Source organism: Triticum dicoccoides, chromosome 2A (genome assembly GCF_002162155.2).
Source record: "Triticum dicoccoides isolate Atlit2015 ecotype Zavitan chromosome 2A, WEW_v2.0, whole genome shotgun sequence".
Classification (NCBI taxonomy): domain Eukaryota; kingdom Viridiplantae; phylum Streptophyta; class Magnoliopsida; order Poales; family Poaceae; genus Triticum; species Triticum dicoccoides.
In genome coordinates, this window is record NC_041382.1 from 385710372 (window position 1) to 385723330 (window position 12959).

Sequence of the window (12959 nt, forward strand, 5' to 3'; positions counted from 1 at the left end):
AACGGAACATGAAGTAAACAGCCAAATCGCCCCTAAAATCGCGCAAACGGGGACTACACGTTGACCCTGTCCAGCCACCCCCGTGCCGTGAACTACGCCTCCAACGATTCCCCCGCGAGGAGAACCACCCGCAAGCCGTCGCCAACCTGAGCACTCTGCCGCGACGCCCCGTTCGGTGGAGAGGATGGCGAGGAGGAAGACGAAGACGGAATGGGGAGAGAACTCGCTGTGGCGAGGGATTTCAGGCCACCTTGTAGATCCCGACCACCGTTGGGCGCGTGCTGCGAGATGGGAGAACGGAACTCAACGTGACCAAAATCGAAGATAAGCGGGGGTAGTTCGCGCCGTTCCCGAACCCTAGAGAGCATTCCCCTCGCATTTCGGCACCATCCTCGCCCCGCGAGATAGAGAAAGGGAGGAGAAGCACGTAGAAGTGGAGGGAGAGCATACCTCCGGCGGCGAGGAGCACCAGCGATTCCCCGGCGAGGAGAACCACCCGCAAGCCGCCGTCAAATCTGAGCACTCCGCCCGCCACGCCCCGTTCGGTGGAGAGGATGGCGAGGAGGAAGACGATGAAGGAAGGACGGGAGAGAGAGCACGCTGCGGCGAGGGATTTCAGGCGCAGATTTCGAAAACCGCCGCCCACGACCCCCACTACTCTCTCCTCTACCACTTACAGGTGGGCCTCCCACGTCCGGATGCGGACAAAACCGCCCACGACCGCGGTGCGCGACCAATCCAGACCAGGTGGCACCTGGCGGATCTGGGAGCGATCGCTCGCGCGATCGAACGGGCCGGCCGCCCGTTTCGGTCAGTTAGTGGCCGGTCGCTTTTTAGACTTTAGGATAATAAAGTGGTGTGGAGATGCACTCATGGCTGAAGCTATGACTTTGCGTTTTGGCTTAAATCTTTCTGTTACAATATGGTACAATCGGATGAAAATTAACTAGGACAATGTGAAGGTGATTGAGATGATGAACAATGGCGAGCTGTCCTATGGAGCTGTGACTGCAGTCCTACGGAGCTGCAGTTGCTATCTTTGATGATTGTTACCATGGTGCGTGTGATTTTCCTCATGTTATCTTTGATCGAGCATATTCTTAGAGAGGCAAATTACGTTGTCCATCAATTAGTTAGGGATAGGATCTGTAGTGGGTGGATGGAAGAACCACCTGATGAGATTATTAGACTTCTTATAAGCAATGCTATGTTGATTACCATGCAATAAAGAATGGTTAGATGTAAAGAAAAGAATATGGTGGCCTTGGCCCGTGAAGGTTATTGCAATGGCAGCTCTTGCTGATAACAATGCTCGTGGTAAGATAGATGTGCTTACAGTCACTACCCGAGCAATGCTACATCTACGAAAAGCATTTTACATATCTTACGAATGAGATGAGTTGGCAGCTTTTAATTGGACATTAGTGGAGGCTGAAGCCCACCCTGAAATTCAGGGGGGAGGGCGTTTGGTTAGGGGAAAGGAAGATTACGTCACAGCCTTGGGTATGTCTACTCCACCAGTCTTTGGACGTGTCTGGCGGCACACCCAACAAGTACCTGCAGCAAACTAATACAGCGACCTGCTAATCCCATGTTGTTCTATACTTTTCTTGGCTACCCGTTCCGAATTACTTGTCTTGGATTTGTCTAGATACGGATGTATCTAGCACTAAAATGAGTCTAGATACATCCGTATCTAGACAAATCTAAGACAAGTAATTCGGAACGGAGGGAGTAGTTTTCAACAGCCATCACATGATTTATGCAAAGACACGGACTTTTAGGTGCACAGCTTAAAAGCTCTAATTCACAGATAATGATGCAAGAGAAGGTTATGTGTCTGTTTTTAGCACTGACGTAGAAACATCATGCATTGCAACACGCAGCCAGAAATAACAAAATTGATCTATGTTCATCTGCAGTGAAGTTCTATCGAGAACAAAATCACCACCGCATAAGCTCGGTTGCCATCGCAACAAGTCAAACCAATCTATCAAGAGCGCCAAAAGTATGTACAGCACGGTGCCACCGTTGTATGCATACCTACTAATCCACGTTCTGGATCTCTCCCATCATGATGCGGTTGCTGACGACATTGAACCCTAAAACCGCTGCGCTCACCTTCTTCCCTTTCTTCCCTTTTTTCTTTCCTCCTGTATCCTGCTCTGCCTCGGCACTTGGCCCTCCTTTGGCTGCAGAAGCGGGGTTCAGACGGGGAGCGCGGTTGCTGGGCGCTCTGAATGCCATCTCGATCACATCTGTGGACAGAAAAGCCTTGTAGTTGAGGAACCTGTCGATGAACTGACCGTTGCGGTCAAGAGAGCCAACGTTCTCCCGGAGAAGCATTTCTGCTTCAGCAGTCGACTGCTTAATGCAGAACTCAAGGAAACTTGTATCTGGGTGGGCATAGTGGAACAAACAATAAGATTGGTGAGTTTTAAGCAAGAATTACTCTAGTGAGAGTTTATACCATTTGTTCCAGTGAGCCTGGACCACTCGCTGTCGCACCAATCCCGGAAGTCCATTGCCTCTGCAGTATAAGAGCCAAGACTGTTATGTTAGAAAACACACTGTAACAAAGGAAATATGAGCATAAATCAACTATGTTACCTGTCTGCTTGTTTGCTGCCTCTGCCTTCCCTTTCCCAATGAGGTTAGCACTAGGAGCCGTTGAAAGTGGCAACTTGCTAGCCTGAGACTTGTGACGGTTTACTGAAGACTGGTCTTTCGTCATGGAACTTTTACTCTGACTTGCTAGACTTGGGAATTCTGACCTGTTAACCATTGTAAGACAACATGTAAGCATCTTACAGAAGTAACGTGCAAAAGGAAACAAAACTCTGTAGTAATAAGATCAAAAAATAGGACAGGATGTTCCAGCCATCAATGGTCAAGCATTGTACCAGTGGTATGGACTATAAGGAAGTCACAGAAATCAAATAATGTGTCCCTGTCTACGGTTCCCTTGCGTGTGCTCGGGATAGGTGTTTTGTATAAATGTTTCGCCGTATTATTAAGTATTCTCCTTTAGTTTTTTTCTCTATCTAGAAGTGGAATAGAATAACCCGGTTGAAGGGTATGATCATACGTCTGTAATGCATTGTATGGCCCAGAATAGGTCCTATTCTTCTACCTTTTCCAGGTAGTCGATGGCTATTCACAGCTACCACCTTAACACCAAAGAAGAGTTCGACCCAATGCTTTATTTCTGTCTTAGTGAATCCCGATTCGACATTAAAAGTATATTGATTCTTTCCCAATAAACGAAGACTTTCGATGAGGGACATGAACCTTGGTACTAGGGTGTGGCACCAGGGTGGAAGGCAACAGCCCTATTTATCAGCAGGTCATATGAAAGATATAACTAGTATAGATAGCTATCACGTAATTATAGATAGAGTTGAAGGTTATCAATTATGGATTTTGTCATTTCTTACAAATCCATATCAAACTGGGCAGCCATTCTATCATCCGACTCAACCAATAATAATGTTTCTTCCTCGAAATTCGTAGCTATCATCTATGGTCTAATCCCATCACAACCAAGTCGATCCTACCGGTGGTTTTTACGGAGAAAACAGCTGCTCCTTCCGTTCCTAAATATAAGTCTTTCTAGAGATTTCAATATGGACTACATACGGAGCAAATAAGTGCTTGCCCATGGCGATCTTAACTTCTACTCCCTCCGTCCGGAAATACTTGTCATCAAAATGAACAAAAGGGGATGTATCTAGACATATTTTAGTTCTAGATACATCTCTTTTTATTCATTTTGATGACAAGTATTTTCGGACGGAGGGAGTAACTCATAGATCTACTAGCCTTAAGTGATGTACTCCCTCCGTCCGGAATTACTTGTCGCAGAAATGGATAAAAATGGATGTATCTAGAACTAACATACGTCTAGATACATCCATTTCTCCGACAAGTATTTCCGGACAGAGGGAGTACAAAGCAGGCACATACGAAATAAATGAACTTTGAGGGGTTCAGAGGACCAAATTAGACAAGCAAGGGGCCCTTTGTTTTCTACTCCCTCCGTTCCTAAATATAAGTCTTTTTAGACATTTCAAATGGAATACAACATACGGATGTATGTAGACATATTTTAGAGTGTAGATTCACTCATTTTGCTTTGTATGTAGTCACTTGTTGGAATCTCTAGAAAGACTTATATTTGGGAACGGAGGGAGTACTTTTTATAAATAGCTACAGCTCACAGGTTTGCTGATAACCCAATTTGACAGTCCAAATTGAAAGAGTACGGCTTTAGACCAATTTGACTGGGACAATCTAGGCAGGCAGTGTGTATCAAAACATGCAAAGCATGTGAGAAGAAATGGTAGTAATCATAAATTACATTACGATCATCATCAGAGGATATGCAAAGCATGTGAGAAGAGCATGACCAAACCAATATGACCAACTAGTGACACAACTTAAAAATCAAATCAGGTCGATACAATCAACATGACCAACCCAATATGTACCAGCTGATGACGCAATTCACAAATCAGGTACTCCCTTCGTTCCAAATTATTTGATGTTCTGAATTTGTCCCAAGTACATCAAAAATTGTGCTAATATCTACAACACCAAATATTTATATAGATAATACGAAAATATATTTTATGACGAATCTAATGAAACTAATTTGGTGTTGTAGATGACGATATATTTTTCTATTGACTTTAGGAGTTATGACAAAGCTAGAACTTCAAATGATTTGGAACAGTAAATACAATTACTGCAAGTCCTAGCACTTCAGACAGATTTGCAAGATGCTCTATAGAAATTCCGAAGGATACGGCGGTGCCAATTCCGCAGTTCAGTTAAGTCATTAATGCGCTTATATCTATTCACTATGAAGAAAATAAGTCAGTATGCTGACTGTGTTGATAATAATATGCGCTGACAAAATAATCAAGTGACGTAAAAACCATTGCAAAAGAACATATGAACATACTGTTTCTTATCTTGTTTGGAGTGGTCAGATGGGCCCCAAAATAGATCATCTTCAGCATTTGACTTGGAACGATTGGAAGGATTGGAACTCATCTGGACAGGGGCAACTGCCTTTGATGGAGAAGACCCGGAAGCTTGCTTAGAAGAAGCATTACCATGATTCCGTTGGTTCACCGAAACCTTTGCTGGAGCAGGTGAGGGTGGTTGTTGCTGGACAACACCTGATCTCCTTTCTTCCTCTCTCTGAATATCTCTCAAAGACAAAGGTTTGTGCACCTTCGCAGAGTCATTGGACCATGCTGGAGCAGGCGCAAAATTTGTCTGGTCAGTCTTCCAAGGAACAAAATCTCCAAAGGATGGACCACTTGGAGGAGCCGGAAGTATTTCCTTCTCTTGTTTCGCTTGCTTTGAAGATTTGCCCTTTTCAGCTGGTATAGACATAGCTGATGAATCAATGGAACTAACAGGTAATGGGGCTTTGGCTGCAGATCCTTTTGACTTTGTCCCCTTTTTCTTGTTCTTTTTCGAGTCCTTGGCCTCAATGAAGTCATCATCATCAAAAGCAGGAGCATCAGACTGAACAACAGCAGGTGATAGAGGAGGAAACAACACATCATTAGCATTGCCTATGTTCTCATTGTCTGCATTACTAGACCTTGCCAGAACTTCTTCCGCTAACAAATCATGCAACTGACTTCTCTTGTTCCTGGAGTCACCAGCACTTTCCTGGCCACCCAGTGATTTACCTGCACCCCCAAATTGTTGATCAGAAGATGCAGACATGGTATTCCAAGGACCTGATGGCACAGGAGGCGCTGGCATGGTTATCTTGGCACTGTCCGCAGCTACCCTCTGTGCTCTTAGTTGTTCCTCGGCTTGAATTTCCAGCAGTGATTTAGGCCTGGGTCCTTGGGTAGGTTTCCAACCTTTCTGGCTTGCCGCTGCATGAGGCTCGGATAGAGCACTAGGTTCCCATTCAGCTCTGTTGATAGCATACTCCTCAGGAAGACTTTTGGGCAAATTCACATATGATTCAAAGCCCAGCGGAGGTCCAACTGCTCTAGAAGAGCTTTCCACTCTGGCAGTGGAACCCCAAAAAAGTTCGTCTGTGTCATCTGGCAAACCATGCTTAGTAACAGCCTGATTTGAAGCATCAACTTCACCTTCTAGTGTTGGATGTTGAGAAACTGTGTTTGGAGCTCCTTTGCCAACATCTACAGCTGTCTGTTTCTTCTTCTGCTTCTTTTTCTTTTCAGCTTTCTTTGTCTCTTGTGCATCAGGAGTTTTTGCATCAGTTGTCATAGTTAGCTCAACTGCATCAAGGGTATTTGTAATTTCCTGGACACGATTATGAGGTGACATGATCTCTGATATTTGATTCAGTGGTGTCTCAGGAAAACCCTTAGCTTCACTAAGAGCTGAACTGCTAGCCTCTGTAGATCTTAAACTTGAAATATTTGCAGGCTTACTTTCAACTTTACCTATTCCAACTTGCTGATAGTTTCCAGAAGCCTCCTCATACCTTTCTGCAACTTCTGTTTTCATCATATTGACCATACTTGCACTAAGTTGAGTGTTATCACTTGCCGAGTTTCCCAACTTCTGAGGATGGGAAAACCGTTCTTTCGAAGGTGCGCCCATAAAAAATTCATGAGGCAATGGCACAGTAGGTACAGAGCTTTGTGATGTTCCAACACCCTCCATACCCCTCATACTCATAAATGCTTGACTAGATCCCTGGGGTTTACCATGGTTAGTCAAAATACGATCAGCTTCAAGAACCTCTTGAATTGTTCGAACACCAAGATTCATAGAATCACCAGCTGGCAATGTAGTATGCTTCGACCCATAAGGATCATCAAGCTGTTGGTTGGGATGTCCATGAGGTGCAACGTGAGAAACTAGGTGCTGTTGTTGCAGCAACAACTGCTGTTGCTCAAGCTGTAGTCGTTGTTGCAGCTGCTGCTGTTGCTGTTGCTGCTGCTGCTGAAGCAATATCATCTTGTCCAACATTGAGAGTTGTGGTTGAGGTTGAGGTGCCACTGGCGGCTGTGATTGCAACTGTAGTTGTGATAGCAGATACTGTTGTTGAAACATGTGCAAGAGTTGTGGGTCTTGAGATATCTCAGCAAGCAACTTCTCTGATGGCAAATGAGAGAGAGGTGGCTGGTTCTGTGGCATGAAGTTCTGTTGTTGAACAGCAGTAGCCATTTGCTGAGAGTTCTGAAGATTTTGATGCATGTTAAGTGGCCCTTGAGTGAGATCCACATGAAGGTTAGGATTAACATTTCGGGATTCGGGATAGTTTGACCATGGTGGCAATCCCGCAGGTGCTTTAGGTTTCTCTGCAGAATGCAGCATAGCAAGCAAGTCAACATTTTGAGATTGTGATGCTTGACGAGATGGATCAGCCATTGAACTGGGTACTTTAGAGTGCAGAGTAGACACTTCTGAAGCTGTATCTTTGTTTTGTGCCTGTGCTGCTGGAATACCATCTGCAGACCAATATGGAACAGCATTTTGGGAAGATTTTTGTCTTTCCAACAATCTCTGCTGTGCCAAAAGATAATTCATGCTATTCCCCATCTCGCCTCCGGCCATCGCAATGTTGCCAAAGCTACTGCTGTTATATTCATTCAGCCCTAATTCCAAAAGGAGATATGGTGTCAGACCAGAAAGTACGCATGACAAGTAGCAGAGATAACTAGAAAATATATGGAATGAACTAGACGAATAGGGCTCCTGCCAGTATACATACCTCCAGTCATAGCAGCTGAAGGACCTTGCATACCATTAGACATCAGTGACTCCAGAAAACGATTCTGAGCTTCAACAGCACCGCCATTCCTGCTTGGCCCACTGTTAAAAATACCGACACCAGCTGATCCGCTATGTGTGCTGCTGGAGCTGACAAATTTCCCTGTAGGTGGAGTCTCCGGCATTAGCATATCACTTGATTTTGTGCTGCTAAACCCTGGAGGTGGCCCTGCCTTTGCTCGTAGGTGAGGCATAACATCTCCAAGCATTAAGAAAGGCGCATCAGGAGGAGCATTTGCAACTCGAACCAGTAAATCAATACCAAAATAACTAGCCTCAAACCAGCCAATGATGTCAGCACCAGAAAATGGGCCTTGAATTCGACCTTGTGGATCTTTGTAGTATAAAGAGAGATTTTCTGGATTAGGATAAGGTTGAATAGGACTGGTCAACTCATCAACACCTGTCATCCCGACTACTTTACTTTCTTGATCAAAGACATTGGGCATTTGCTGCGGAAAGTCGGATGGGCCAAGCCTATGGTCTCCAATAAACCGAGATCTTTGTGGAACAACATAGCTAGGTGTCTCTGTACGCAGCGAATCAACATTTCCAGGAACACCTGTCAAAAGATAAACAGAGGTGAGTTTTTAAAATGCCGAAAGGATTTATAGAAGCTGTGCAAGCATTCAGCAAAGGACAACGATAGAATACCAACTAGTTAACTACCAAAAAATGGCAAGCAGTTCAAAGTAGCTAAATAAGATACCATGAAGAGGTCATCACGATGAATTAGTTTGCTTAGAGTACTATATCTTAGAACACATGCAACCGCAAGCCTCAAATTTTGTAACCAATTTATAATGTAATATGGAATAGAGGATAAACTTATAAACTTAATGCCAGAAAAACAAAGGAATACTTCAAGGAACAAAGGCATATCTGGATACACCATCCAGAGAATCTGGTACTAGATCTCGAAAATAATCTCAGAAACCCCTACTGAGTATACCATGTTGAATTACTCCTATTATATGGATAGACCTGGGACTAAAACCGTCCTAAAAATTGAAAAGAGGCATGTTCCACAAAATGTGAATGCGTAAACCATGTGGACTGATTATTAAGTTGTGAACCAAGACCATGAGCAGTACGCATATTCGAAAAGTTAAGATATGCTGGAGAACATCTGGAAGACTCCCCAAGTTATGAAAGGTTAGATCTTTCATAAATGACAAACCCACTATACATGCAACTGAACACAAAATCATCTGTATGTAATCACTTGAAATTCGCTAGCTAAGGAGCACACAATAAACATAAAGAACTGTGGAAACAGTGAGTAAGATATGGCACCCCTGAGACTTCCAGCTGTTTCTCCCTTCAAATCATCTGCACTTCCAGGTTGATCATCTCTACCACCTGGTCAATGGGGGGGCATTCAGTACAAAATGGTAACATATTTGGATGTTTATGCCACAAACAAAGTATGAAAACTGCATCAAACCTAATTTAGATTGTTTTGACGGCACCACATCAGAATTACTTTTCCCAACAGGCCCATCTTTGGAAACCTGATGGACACCACTGTTTATGATTTCCCCTTTGTCAATTGCTTTTAAAATGACCTACAAATATAAGAACTGTGAGACATGAAGATCATATACATAGTATAATTGCATGATAGTAAGATCATCCTAGCTGAGAAAAATAATAGGATTAGCTTTACCGCTTCGTCAGTCGTTGGAGCAAATAATGCTAAAGGCTCCAACATTTCTTCTTGCATAAATGCAGACCCTTCCTCACAAACATCAAAAGGCATCTTGAAGTCAGTAACATGGGAAGTTGTTCTGTATATGTCAAGCAGTTTCATCCTACTATATCTAAATGATGTGCGATCCCCTGATGCACCACCAGGTCTGTCAGAAAGTAGACCAAGATGGAATGGACGTGAAGATCCAGTACTGCCAGCATTTGTGCTACCAGAACTAGGGGTAAATTTTCCACGAGAACCTGAAAAACCTGTGATTTCATTGTCTGGTTTCCCTCTACCATACCCATACAAAGAAGGTGGTTTTTGTGATATCTGTGAGGGGTGATAAGAAGAATCACCCCGGCCACGGCCCACAGGATGACTAGACTTCCATGATCGAGAAATGTTATCATCTCTCTCAGTATCCTTGTCATGAATGTTGCCATCTTTCCCATGTGCAACAAACTGTGAAAAACCTTTTTCACGGGAAGCATCACCCTCCTTGCCCGAATCACCCCAGCGATCACGCCAATTTTCAGACTCCTTATCATTGGAACCCCAACGAGTAATCCACTTGCCTTCACGGCGTTGGTCATAGTTGCCCTCCTTGTTACTGGAATCACCCCAACGTTCCTGTGGAGCACGACGGCCATCCACAGAAAACTTGGACGAGTCATCTGACCATTTTTCTACCTTGCGTGTATCAGCTTGTTCCTTGTCTGTCTCCCTCCAGCGAACCCACCGAGGGCCTGAATTTGGTTCCCGCTCATCATCACGCCAACGGTCACAACGCGCAGTTTCACCATCAAGCACAGAAGCCCTGAAGACATCCTTTTTCTTCGCACTGGAGTCCATGTCTTCACCATTACCTGATGTCTTTGTAGCATCTGAGCGTGAACCCTGTGAACTGGGCTCCTGCAACAAACAACATTACATAAATCACCATCCTGTGCACAAACTACTAAGAAAGTCTACTATCAATCTAGATGATATTGTACTGCCATGTTCACCACGCAGGCCTAGTGTTAAGATGTCCAGCTGTTCAACTTTAGTTATTGCCCTTAATCCTAAAACCGTAAACATGTTTTGGCCTACCTTCATAAGCCACTGAGGAGAAAGGGGCATGCCAGTATCCAGGCCTTGCTTCTCTGTGAAAAACAAAGTTACGATGAATAAGACACTGTGAAAAACAAAGCTACAATGGATAAAACAGGAGACATGCTATACTGATAAAAATAAAACAGAAAACATGCTCTAAAAACTGTAAGACACATAAACTGGACAACCAAAGAAATGATCAATGGTTAGACAAGATAAAGACACAATAAAGATTTTAAACAGCATATACCTTGCATGAAAGTAATTGGACTGGAGGGTTGTGCATATACTAGTTGAACACTAACTGATTTTTGCCACAGATCCACACTAATACCATAGATTGCAAAAAAGGTACCAGGTAGCAGCTTATAACTACACAGCTATGCCCACAAATTGAGCAAACAGTCAGTAAAAAGAGGCTGCCGCCATGTTACCCTCAGCATGTGTAGCTACAAAGAACACAACATTTCTAAGCCCAAAGGAATACACCCATCGTTTTCCTACGAATACCAACACAGAAAGGCAGGGCAGCCACATTTGCAACCCACACAGGACACAACAGCAAAGTCAAACAACCAACAAATTACATTCAACCACAAAAATTGAAGTATATTATAGAAAAAGGGGGCAATCCAATGAGTAAAACTAGCACCTCCCCGAATCGAAGCAATAACTAAATTTAACAACTAGACCAGAGCATCCAATCCACCCAAATCCAAATACCGACGTCACCCCTTATGCCTAGAACCATCGTCCCACCACGGCAGAAATTGTTCAGTCAGAGACCCTACACGGCAGTAACGCTGCGGAAGCCCAACGCACGGTGGCAATACCATTTCGCAACCACCCAAAAAAACCCGAACCCTAGTGACGTCAGAACAGATCGAACGACGGTACAAGCAACAAATCAAGGCAGCCCGAGCTACGGGGGAGCGCTAGGGTTTCGACCTGGTGCGACAGATCGAGGGTGGGAGGGAGGAGTCGCGGGGGAGCAACGAACCTTTGGCGATCTGGGGCGGTGGAGGCGTGTCTACGGCGAGGCGGCGGCGGAGGTCGTCATTGGCACGGTCCGGGGAGGCGGCCATGGGCGGCGGCGGGGAAAACCCTAGGAGGAGCTTCGCTTGGGAGGTTTGGGGGACGGAGAGGGGGAGCGAGCGATGGGGAGGAGACTGTCAACTCCAGGCGCGGATAAAAAACCAGCCGCAGGGTGCCGAGTTTGCCCGAGGAGGCCTTTTTGCGCTAAGGCACCTGTTTCTGTACAAATTTAATTAACCTAAATTCTAAAAAGTGCAGCTGTGCTGATTAGTTCTCCCGAGCACACAGGCCTGCGCGCCGTCGGATCCGCAATCACGATCGCCAGGTGTGCCACGGTCGGAGCGAATTGTCCGAGTTAATTAAACCGCTTGGCCACACAGCAAAACTGCTTCGCTATCTCTCAGAAAAAAAAACACTAGCCCAATCCCCTTTTCCCCGTCGAGCAGAGGAGCGCCGGCGACGACGCCCGGGAGGTCGAGGGGGAGATGGCAGAGAAGAGGAGTCCGGCAAGCCGGTCGGCGGGGGATACAGAGCAGCCGCGCCGCCGTCTCCTCCCCCTCTTTCCAGGATCTGGAGTTTGGGTCAGCTAACCGTCGCGGCTCCATCGGGGACGGCCGCCACGGAGCCCACGCTGGAGGGCGATCTGGTGCTCAGGTCAGCCCGCAGCGGCTCGTCCGTGTTGTCCGCCGGCACCAAGGGCCGATCCGTCGCCTCCTCTTGCAACGGCCGCCCTGAAGCGGTGGTCTCGGGTTCGGGTATGGCGCGAAGGTAACCCTGAAGGACCCGTGCGGGAAGCTGGACTGGTTCGGGTCGTTCGCGCAGACCGCGTCAATCAGCTGCACCTGCGACGGCTTACCCGAGTGCCGCATCATGGGCTGTGTTCCTCGCTCGCTCGACGGCTCGCACCAACTTGATTTGTGAGCTGTGCGTAGGTTGATGTGTGCTTTGCTGTTCTTGTGTTTTTGCTGACACTGAAACTGAAACACGGTGCACACCAAACTTCAAAGCAAGTACACGAGAGCAACAACACAGCTTTTAAGAACAGGTGCACATGCGTCCACATTCTACAGTCTTCGCATCATTTGCACTCCTTTGACATCTTTTTCAGAAGCACCGAACGATAGATCAACCTCTACATCCTTTAATCAATGTTCAGATAGTTTACATCCTTTGCACATCGCAATTCACCGGACAATTTCATTGCAGGGGCCGTTGGGTTGCAGTTACAAGGGAGCGCTGAAATTTCTCATTTCTCAACATACTCAATCATAGCTAACTACTGGGATAGGATTCATCATGTGTTCCCAGGTAATCTACAAAACTTGCCTGGAAGTAGTATGTATTTTGCCTA

At 45.4% G+C, this 12959-nt stretch overlaps 1 protein-coding gene across 1 annotated transcript; it reads right to left on the reverse strand.

Moving 5' to 3' along the window:
• Positions 1-1817: 1817 nt before the first annotated feature.
• LOC119354639 (protein ESSENTIAL FOR POTEXVIRUS ACCUMULATION 1-like) lies at positions 1818-11747 on the reverse strand. Its single transcript, XM_037621364.1, has 10 exons — positions 11574-11747; positions 10571-10623; positions 9452-10390; positions 9230-9350; positions 9079-9144; positions 7724-8344; positions 4967-7607; positions 2611-2774; positions 2471-2530; positions 1818-2396 (listed from the first exon to the last, which is right to left on the reverse strand). Exons 1-10 carry the CDS (start codon positions 11656-11658, stop codon positions 2047-2049), a joined length of 5100 nt encoding a protein of 1699 aa, XP_037477261.1. The 5' UTR covers positions 11659-11747; the 3' UTR covers positions 1818-2046.
• Positions 11748-12959: the final 1212 nt, after the last annotated feature.